General features: G+C 40.5%; 1 protein-coding gene across 1 annotated transcript; it reads left to right on the top strand.

The window, feature by feature from the left end:
* Nucleotides 1–1,163: 1,163 nt before the first annotated feature.
* On the top strand, nucleotides 1,164–10,162 carry gpia (glucose-6-phosphate isomerase a). The gene is made up of 17 exons (XM_066667278.1): nucleotides 1,164–1,357; nucleotides 3,223–3,313; nucleotides 4,450–4,518; nucleotides 5,032–5,151; nucleotides 5,246–5,329; nucleotides 5,529–5,675; nucleotides 5,849–5,920; nucleotides 6,048–6,092; nucleotides 6,187–6,240; nucleotides 6,532–6,592; nucleotides 6,755–6,798; nucleotides 7,034–7,186; nucleotides 7,569–7,698; nucleotides 7,844–7,920; nucleotides 8,727–8,931; nucleotides 9,029–9,095; nucleotides 9,709–10,162. The coding sequence occupies exons 1-17, from the start codon at nucleotides 1,239–1,241 to the stop codon at nucleotides 9,830–9,832; spliced, it is 1,662 nt and encodes a 553-aa protein (XP_066523375.1). The 5' UTR covers nucleotides 1,164–1,238; the 3' UTR covers nucleotides 9,833–10,162.
* Nucleotides 10,163–11,038: the final 876 nt, after the last annotated feature.

Below are 11,038 nucleotides of genomic sequence, written 5' to 3'. Positions count from 1 at the left end.
GGTCACGGTGGGTCCAGAGCCTACCTGGAATCATTGGGGGCAAGGCGGGATTACAAACTGAAGGGGGCGCCAGTCCTTCACAGGGCAACACACATACACACATTCACTCACACACTCACACCTACAGACACATTTGAGTAGCCAATCCACCTACCAATGTGTGTTTTTGGACTGTGGGAGGAAACCAGAGCACCTGGAGGATACCCACGCGGACACAGGGAGAACACACAAAACTCCTCACAGACAGTCACCCAGAGTCAAAGAAACTTGAAAATCTGAAAGCTAGTGCTAGCTGCATGTGAACATTGTAGTTTAATGACTTATGTAAATAAAAAGGGTGTAAACATTTACATATAGTCCTTGCGCCCAGTGATTCCGGGTAGGCTCCGGCCCCACCGCAGCCCTGAATTGGATAATGAATGAAATTTAGTCCTTGTGGCAAAAGTAAATATCCTCTCTAGGATTTCAGTCCAACTGATATTGCCCTGATTGCATTTCTGAATATTCATTCATTCATTGTCTGTAACCGCTTATAAAGTTCAGGATCGCGGTGGGTCTGAAGCCTACCAGGAATTACTGGGTTCTAGGGAGTATTTCTGAATATGTTAATCTAAACATGGGTCATTTCCATATAAACACACTCCAAATTGGTCACTTTCAACAAGAGATATATTTTAATGTATTAAATTTTGATATATGTAAATGCAGCATACCACCTTAGTTATTTTAGGCCAGTACTGTCTGTCCATTCATCAGAAAATGTTGACAGTAAGATATATGACAACCAGAAAAAAAAAATTACACAGCATTTTAGCTGGCAGTGACATTTCAGTCTTAAAGAGAAATATCACCTATTTAATTGTAATGAAGAAAGAGAAATTGAGATGTGGTTATATAATAAATAATTTGTGCCCGCACAATAAGTCGTGAAACTAGTTTACGCGGCTTCTTGATGTGCAGAGTATTCGGTCTTCATCCTGATTATTAAACACTAAAGTGCACGTGTTTGTCGAGCTGAACTGGGACCTGACAAGGCAATGGTTCACGCTGTAGCGTTTTGGAAAGTGGGAGGGTGTGGGCGTGGCCTCTGGAGGAGGAGGTGGTTTCCTATTGGCTGAGGGCTCCAGTTGGCTCTGCCTGTTGACAGCTCTGCCTTTATTTCACTGAGAGCGACTCAGTGAAACAACCGAGACTGACCACGCAGCAGCACTGAGAGCAGGACCAAAGTCTACACCACCATGGGGCTGACGAACGATCCCAACTACAAGAAACTGGAGCAATGGTACAAATCAAACGCCGGAACCTTGAACATGAGGCAGATGTTCGACCAGGACCCCGACAGGTTCTCCAAATTCAGGTACACCACAGAAAACCCAGGGCTGCTTCTTTGAGTAACCTTCACGTGCCAAACACTAGTCATGTTCGTTCAGACGGGAGAAACCGTCATTTAGAAGAGGACAGAGCTGGAATGTGTCATTCCATCCTCTCATTTCCTCCACCTCCGCGTTGCCGTTGAGGTTAACCGGGATTGTGGCGACGTCCTCCTGTCGTGAACTGATAGCGAGGCTGACTTCTTGTTCTCTCCCTGTTTTAGTGCCACAGTATGATGTAGAATTATCAGTCTGTGTGCTGGTGGGTTTAGGTTGCTCGGTTAGTGGCTCCATGTACACGACAGGGCCTCCAGTCAAACGCTAGCGGATGCTAAGCTAGAAATGCAGGAACTAGCTGCAGTGCGAGACAAGGATACAAGGTCACTGCCCATCGATTGGCGTCGGAGGCCTCTGTGGCCTTTTGGAATCAGTTAATGATGATATATTTATGATTAGGCACTTATGTAAGAGCACTACGGACCGTCTGCATGTTTATACAAGCGTTTCGGGGGTCATTTAAAATAAACCAGCTTTGATTGTGTCTTAATACGCAGTACATTTATTATATGTAGTTTTGATGAGGATCTCGGTGATGAATGAGGTTTGTTTCGCCTGTTGGGTTAGTGTGTAACTCGAGTGTGTAAAGACGCCGGACTGAGTCACGGACACCCTAACGCGCACGCGTCCCGGAGCTGTGTGCAGTAAAGCTACGTGATGAGCCTCACACGCGCGCACTCGTGTATGGGTATGGGCTGATGTAAGTGTAGCAACAGGTAAAGCCCCCAGCCCACGCCACCTAATCCTATTCTCGCGTGTATAGGACTATAACAGTCTTGCTCCAGTTAACGCTCGTGACTGCGGCGTTATAAAGTCTGCGCCACCTTCAGAGCACCACAGTCTGATGTCCGTGGACCCTCTCGGTCACCCTGTCGTTTATAGACTGACTGGTACAACACCGTCGTAGATGGAGAATTAATCGATATCTGACCATTAATCTACGTATTTACTGAATTACTATATTACCCATATATTTCATTTTTAATACTAGTTTATACGTTACTATTATTATCATTCATTTAATTAATACCAAGGTATTATTGTTCTGTATCTGTTATATTTTGAAGCTGAAATTATCCATGTTCTCTTTACTATTGATTTGACAATACAAGTGTATTTGTCCATAGTGTGTGTGTGTAAGAATTCTACTGTTTAATAAATGTCTTTTCAGATTTTCCTCTTCACCTTAACTTCTGCATCCTACACTATTGGAACTGCTATATTTGTGTGCCACTGATTCAACTTATCCCCTCAGCCCTAAAAACACACGTTAGTGGGAGGGGGAGAGGGGGACCTTAATGGTTAAGATGTTAATCCGCACCACCTTTCTGAGCAGACCTATGAATTATACAATTAGTCCTGGATTCGGTGTCTATTTATATTCCTACTCTCTACATGCAGCTGAAAAGCTTCCCCACAAGTTGACAGGAATGGTTCCTAAAGTTTTGTTACCCAATACACCCTGCCTAGTTGAATTTGCACATTTGTTTCTGTCTCTGTACACTGCAGTTTCAAAGCAGGAATAGGCTACTTGGCTAAGGCAGCTTATTTCACACACGATGTGCTTTGTAGCAAATAAAAACACCACATGGTCATAAGGTCAGAACTTGACTTTCACTGGAGAGGGATGTTGAATGCTGCAGCAGTTCCATTCTTGTGCCTGCTTGCCTATGGGAGCATGACTGAATCACAGCCGTGGTGTTATTAATGTTTCATGATGTTCTGTTATATAATGAAATAATATGCAAGGCTGAAAAGTTGGAGTAATTCATTTTATTTATTTATTTTTTAACAGTTTAAATCTTGAAACAGCTGATGGGGACATTCTTTTGGATTATTCAAAGAATCTCATCAATGAAGATATTATGAAGATGCTGTTTGACATGGTACAGTCCATTAACTGTGTTTCCCTTAGCCTTCGAAAACCTAAAAAGGACAGATTTTATTATTCCCCATAGATGACATAAATTGCCACGACTGTCTGGGCATTAACACAGAAACAGTACAGACTATACAGGACAGGCAAGTCATTATATGGATACATCGCATTATTATTACATTGCATCACGTTAATTTGAATGGATTTGTGATCGGCAGATAATACTGCAGCCCTCCATGACGGGTTAAATTACTCGCTCAGGCGAAAATCACATTTAGACTATATTTATAATATTGCATTTACCTACCTGCAGTACACTTTTTCAAATAGTTAAAGGGTTCTGTTGGAAAGATCTTAAAAAAACAAAAACCAAAAAAAACATGAACACTCAAAAAACCACATCAATTCTATATGATGGAGATAAGGTTAGAAACGATTCTCTGCTTTGATAAGTGACAATCATAACTTTTTTTTTTAATTCCACATTGAAACTTAATTTTCAGAGTGTGTGATAATGCCAAACATCCTCCAACACACAAAAATGCTACATAGCCCTTAAGTGTCATCACTCGTTTTTCTTAACACATTCTCTTAAAGACCTTTCAATCTTTTTTTATTCCTCCCCATATACAGTACTGTTCAAAGTGTCAAGCACCTGAGAATTAGATTTTATATAAAGCTATTATTTGTTAGTAAATGTATAAATAGGATGAACACTGACCTGATTTACTTTCTTTGTGGATCAACTGTTTGCATAAACCTTTGGTGTGGGCGTTTTTTTTTTGCCTAGTCATCATGATTTTTCAAAAAAAAAAAAAGTTATCCTCAATCTGAAACCTTCATCTTATGTTTACTAAGTTATCACACATGACTCAGAAATGATTACAAATTCCTAGTTAGTCACAGAAGAGAGAGAGGGGGATGGGTTGACTTGAACTGATTGTGATAATAACTATAATAATAGTACAAAGGAAAAAAAAAAATTAATTAGGCTGCAAAATATAATCATTTTAAATCTCTCTCGAATAGTAACATGTGTTCTAATTAACCTCTCCCCATAGCCTACATACACGAACAGTATTTCTGATGCGTTTTAAATGTTTTAACATTTTTGTATTATTTATCCCTCTTGGGCATGCTTAGGCAAGGTCACTGGGAGTGGAAGCGGCGAGGGACCAGATGTTTGCTGGCGAGAAGATAAACTTTACAGAGGTATTGTCAAACTGTGCTTGGCATTAAATCCTTGTTAATTCTCAGATAGATACATAAGGGAATGCAAGTTAATATTCAGGGTGCCTTCCAGATAAACCACATTTCTATAAACCTTAATCCAGATCCCAACACATCTGCAGCAGGCATAGTTTTTGTCTTGTTTAGTTGGGTAAGAAGCAGAGACGGTCAAATATGTGGACTGTTAAAGGGGCCCCTGAAGACTAACAGGGATATACGTCATTTAAACACTTTTAACTGGATTCACGTTGTCTGCAGTAAATGTGTAGCCAACCTCAGCACATTCATAACGTTCTGTCTTATTGTTGTCTGGCGTTTACTGACTTGTATGCCTCAACTTAGTAGTAATTAAGTATGACTGCTTAAACCTCAAGTTCTCTAATCACTTAACAGCAGTTAAGTTGCAACATTTAGCTTCCCTCTGGGAGCTGGAGCTGAGTACAAGAAATTATGAAATTCATTCAAGAAGTAAAATGTATATTTGTCCATGAACAGGGCCGAGCTGTGCTCCACATCGCCCTGAGGAACCGTGCTAATACTCCCATCATGGTGGAAGGAAAAGACGTGATGCCTGATGTGAACAGAGTTCTGAAGAAAATGAAGGACTTCTGCCATGTGAGTTGGGGTTTGTTTTTTTTGTATTAAGGAGTGAAATTATATGCAGCATGAAGTTGGAATGTTAAATAGTATGTCCTTACCTGTTTTGCAGAGAGTGCGCAGTGGAGAGTGGAAAGGCTTCAGTGGTAAGACCATCACTGACGTGGTTAACATTGGCATTGGAGGATCTGACTTGGTGAGTGTAGTTTGGCAAATTGTTTTTTATTATTGCATTCTTACGTGCATCTCGTATATAGAAATAATAATGTTTATATGAACACTCATAGAAATCTCTGTATAAATTACAAAACATTAACGTTGTTCTTATGTAGATGTCCTTGGCTTGTGGCCCAGTCAGACTCTGCAATTGATATTTTAAACTCTTTCTGGTCCAGGGTCCTCTGATGGTGACAGAAGCTCTGAAGCCATACTCTAAAGGAGGTCCTAATGTCTGGTTTGTCTCCAACATTGATGGCACACACATGGCTAAGACCCTGGCCCAGCTGAATGCACAAACAACTCTCTTCATCATTGCATCTAAGGTTTGTGTTTAGTTGTATGAACACCCCCCCCCCACTTCAGCTCAATGGTCTTATGCTATTATTTCAGAAAATAACTGCAAGTTAATCAATATATTAAAATGGGGTACGGTAAAGTGAACCCAATATTATTTTTGCAATAAACCTACATAATATATTGCTCTATGATTTTCTAGACTTTCACCACCCAGGAGACAATTACTAATGCAGAATCTGCCAAGGAGTGGTTCCTGCAAACTGCAAAGGATGTGAGTATCTTGATTATTTGTCAGATCTTACCTTAACATAAACTGAATGCATAGTTAATTCAAGATTTCAGTTTTATTGTGCTTGTGTACACTATTGAATTACATAATATTTTTAAATATTTTGCAGCCTTCTGCTGTGGCCAAACATTTTGTGGCTCTCTCCACCAATGCAGTATGTGACCTCTTCCCATCATGCTCTATTCATTGTATTCATAACAAAATGATTAGCAATGTGGAAATCTAAATGATTGTTCTGTCTTCTTCAGCCTAAAGTGGGAGACTTTGGTATCGACACTGAGAACATGTTTGAGTTCTGGGATGTGAGTATATCTTGGATTTATTCAGGCCAACCTTAAGTAGCATGGAAGTACTAAATATTTGAATTGCCTGCTGAGTGGCAATGAAGCTGTCTCTTAAAATGTTGTTTTAAAGCATGGATTATACCCAACACAGTCCTTTTGTCAGAATAATTCCATCAAAACAAGTAAATTGATTAAATAAGTGATGAGAATGCCCAGTGCATGATACAAATGTCAAGTTGTATAATATAAAAGGGCCTTGTTTAAAGATGCCAATATTGCATTTCTTAACATTTGCTTATTTTTGTTTAGTGGGTTGGTGGCCGTTACTCTCTCTGGTCGGCTATTGGTTTGTCTATCGCTCTGCACATAGGTATGTTGCTATTGAATAATGCTTGAGGCGATACACAATTTATAATTATTTTGTTACTGAATTAAAAAATGTTTTAAGAGCAACCTGCATTTTTGAATGTTAGGGGGTTTGTTTTCATGTCGATTATGATTAGCTAATACATTGGTTCACTTCTTCTTGCAGGGTTTGATAACTTTGAGCAGCTTCTTGCTGGAGCCCACTGGATGGTATATACTACTCATTTTCACTCAGTCAAATCTATAGTTGTTAGGAATGTTTAGTAAATGAGAATGTTCAAATTGTTCACACTATAGCGGTAGATATGGGAATTTTCTGTCTTGGTGAACACTAAATATATCATTTAAAATGCAGTGGTGTTTCCATTCCCAGTTTCTCTTGTGAATGAATGCCTCTGTAACCATGTTGTAAAATCTGATGGAACAATTTCTTTCTCTCACCCAGGATCAGCACTTCTGCTCAGCTCCTTTAGAGCAGAATGCCCCTGTGCTGCTGGCATTGCTGGGCATTTGGTATGTCAACTTCTTCCAGGCTGAGACGCAGGCCTTGCTACCCTATGACCAGTACATGCACCGATTTGCAGCTTACTTCCAGCAGGTCAGTTGCACAAAAACAGAACTCAAAATGGAAAGTACCAAAGACATGAATATGTTGCATTACTGTGGGCACTCTTACAACGGTCTATTTCATGATCTGGTAGAATGTCAGATCAATTATGGTCAAATATTTCTACATAGCCCTTTTGAAATGAGCTGCTGTTAAGGTGCTCGAGCAAGAGGTTTAATTGTGCAAACAAAGCTTCTGTTGTTTTTATAGAAAAGAATAGAACTGGATCAGCTACATTTTTAGAATATGTTCATTTTAAATTCCAGATGGTGTCTAGAGGTGTATAAAGGCCCATTCATTATGCTATGGAGCAGGGGAAGTGTTTTTAGATATAAATATAAGCTGTTTTACTTTATTTGGTTGTTTTCTGTAGGGTGATATGGAGTCAAATGGAAAGTATATCACGAAGAATGGTACTCGTGTGAACTACCACACTGGACCTATTGTATGGGGAGAACCAGGGACCAATGGACAGCACGCATTCTACCAGCTCATTCACCAAGGTGCAGAAACTTCTGGACATGGCATAGATTCATGGCTGGCCTGGGGTTCACTAAATGTTGACTGACAATTGTCTGGGTCTGTACAATTTAATTCGACTTTTTCGTGGAAACTGAATTTTTCTTTTTCTTCCTTTGGTGTGTGCAGGGACTCGTATGATTCCAGCTGACTTCCTCATTCCAGCACAATCTCAGCATCCAATCAGAGACAATCTACATCACAAGGTATGCTCCCATATTAATCATCTTGATATTAACAATAAACTATCACTAGTCTTTGCCAATGTGGTCATTTTACTGTTATAGCCGTTCAAACTCAATGTATCAAAGAAATGTTTAACTCTGCTTTGTAGTTTTACATTTACAGACTTTAGTCTCTGTTCTATGGTGGTCAGGACCAATAAATAACAGGCATTATTTTGGTGGCGGATCATTCTCAGCACCGCAGTAACACTACTGTGGTGTCAGATGTGCCTTGTAGCTGCAAAGTCAGCGTATCTGAACAGAAGATATCCAGCCAACAGCCATCAATGAAGAACTAGATTACAAAAGTCCAGCAGAGACATTTGACTGGTGTCTAATGCTACTTGGAGCAGTTTGTCTCTCAAGAATAGCCAAGGTAGTGTCACAATAGTGCAGAGAATGATCCACCACTCGAATAATAAATTTGGCACAAAAAGTAAGGAAATTTGTGCCTGGTAGATTATTTTTTTGCTGTAACAGTGCTTCTTGGCAATATCTTATACCATTGAAAAGCCTGTTAAGGTCCCTTTTTATATGGTGTCACATTTTGTAAGGAACATGCATTTGTGGGATGAGCAGTAGAGTATGTGGGTTGTGTCCATGAAAAAATTGCCAAATCCTCTCTTCTATTGCCAAACAGCTTATTTTGCTGTTGACATTTGTTTTGAGCTTCTGGTACCCTCAGGTGCCTGTGAGCATGGGCCCTGCTGCAGGGGTCAGTAGGTGTCTGCTCCTAGAATCGGCATGCCATGTTTGACCCCCACTTATAATCCTTGTGCTTGTTTCAGATCCTGATGGCAAACTTCCTGGCTCAGACAGAAGCTCTGATGAAGGGGAAGACCTCTGATGAGGCCAGAAAGGAGCTGGAGGCCGCTGGCAAGAGTGGAGATGCTCTTGAGAAACTCCTGCCCCATAAAGTGTTTGAAGGAAACAAGCCAAGCAACTCTATTATTTTTAAAAAGCTCAGTCCTTTTATGCTGGGAGCTCTGGTTGGTAAGTGCACAACACTGTGTAGCTGTTTTGCATTTTATCTAGATGTTTAAATATTTAAAACTATTACTCATTCAATTTTTTTTCTCTTGTTCTAAAGCCATGTATGAACACAAAATATTTGTGCAAGGTGTAGTTTGGAATATCAACAGTTATGACCAGTGGGGGTAAGTGTCAACAGTTTTCACATTCACTTGAAACCATCCCTAGGCCATGCCCAGCAAAGTCTAACTTAAACTTTGCCCATTAGACATTTTCAGTTTTAAATCTGACAGAATTACTTTGAATAGGTCAACTGCAGAGGTACGTAGTGTCCATATTCTCCATTCAAGTAAATGGACTGTAATAAAAGCTTATATCAGGTTTTTACCCTACCGTCATGGCTTCATTGAAACGGGGAAAACATTTTCTGAAAAGCTAGGTGCTAAGACTTAGCATGCCATACCAGCCTTGACCACAAGGTAGCAGTCCAACTCTAGACTGTCCACAGCACAGACATGAGCAAATTGGTCATCACACAGTCACAGGAGAGGGTTTTTTGTTTTTGTTTTTTTAAGCAGATGATGACAGGGCTTCCATACTGAAAAGGAAATTTGTAGCTAGAAATTGCACATGATTTAGCCAGGTTTGCTCTAAATTGCCAGTCCATCAATAGTTTTTCTGGTACATGTACTTGAGTAAGTGCAGGTAGTATTGCACACATCTGGCCACTAGGAAGCAGTTTTGGGCTATCCACTCACTTGTGTGGCATGAACTAATGGATAATGAATCTGCCCTTAGTGTGGAGCTGGGAAAACAACTGGCTAAGAAGATTGAGCCTGAGCTGCAGGATAACTCTGAAGTCCACTCTCATGACTCTTCCACCAATGGGCTCATCAGCTTCTTCAAGAAAAACCGTGCTTGAACCACCCCAACCCCTGCCTCTCTGCCTTCGCACTTCTCTAGTGGGATCAGTGGTTTACCCATTTTGCCCTAACATAGTCCAGGCTGGTTAGGTCTAACACAAGAGGAAGAGCACTTTACAAATGTAACCCTTTGTTGTGTACTTGAATGTCTTTGTGCATTTGTGAAATTTAACTGTATTTGTAGGCCTATTCTCCATTTAAGGAAATCTCCATTACTGTTTGTGCTGCAAAATCTGGTATGCTGTAATCCCCCTCATCTTCACCCTTTGCTTAGTCAGCAATGACTGGCCAAAATAAATGTCATATTGGTCACTTCAATCTGTGTTTTAAATTTATGAAAGTGCAACTTTTAGGTGCTTTTTTTTTATAAATTCTCTCTCTCTAGCAGTACTTTACTTATTTCTGCTAGGAACCCTCTAGCAGAGGTTTTTATACCTTACCAGGTATATTGTCATCCAAGCCGGCCATTGTAAAACTCAGACCTGGATCCAAACTGAGGGGTCCAGGTGGGATGCATCATGGGCGCTGATCACTAGCCCCAGCCCTTAAATCCCTACAGGTGTGTAGAGGCCTTGGTAGATGCTGTATAATCCTCCTCCAAGATTCATGTCCTGTGGCTCTGAAATTTAATCTGGCACAAACTTCAATAATTGTCCCTAGGTACTTTGAGGATGATGCAATCTCTGCTCTTTTGAAAAAGTTCTATAACTGCCCACTGGAATTTGCCAGTATTTGTGGCAGTGGTGCCTCCACTGTTGTTGAAAACAGCAGGCAGGATGACTTAACCCTGCAATGCTGTTATCTTGCATGCTTGAAGTGCAAATTCTTCACCTGCATATTTAACTCCAGATATCATTCATAAAAAAAAAACAATTCTTACAGTAACTATCAAATGCTTGTCAGCCACCCACACATCTTTGCCCACGTGTATGGTCCAACCAAGCAGCATTCCTGGCCTAGCTGAGACACGCTGGAGCCAGCATCCATGACTCTGAAGATCAGGATGCCCCAAATTACACTGATAAACCACAGCCCAGTGTGTTTTTGTTTTGTTTCTCTTTCTTCTTCTTCCCCCTCACCACTGGCCCCTGTGTACAGAATTGGCTCACCTTGTGTCCTTGTTTCCTGCACTGCCAGCAGAGAAAGCAAGGTAGCTGCTAGCAGCTTACCATCAAGTGTGTTGAAGATGATGCAAAATCCTCTGC

This window comes from Hoplias malabaricus, chromosome 4 (assembly GCF_029633855.1).
Source record: "Hoplias malabaricus isolate fHopMal1 chromosome 4, fHopMal1.hap1, whole genome shotgun sequence".
In the NCBI taxonomy this organism is placed as follows: domain Eukaryota; kingdom Metazoa; phylum Chordata; class Actinopteri; order Characiformes; family Erythrinidae; genus Hoplias; species Hoplias malabaricus.
The sequence above is the reverse complement of the archived record's forward strand: the minus strand, read 5'-3'. Positions and strand labels throughout refer to the sequence as shown.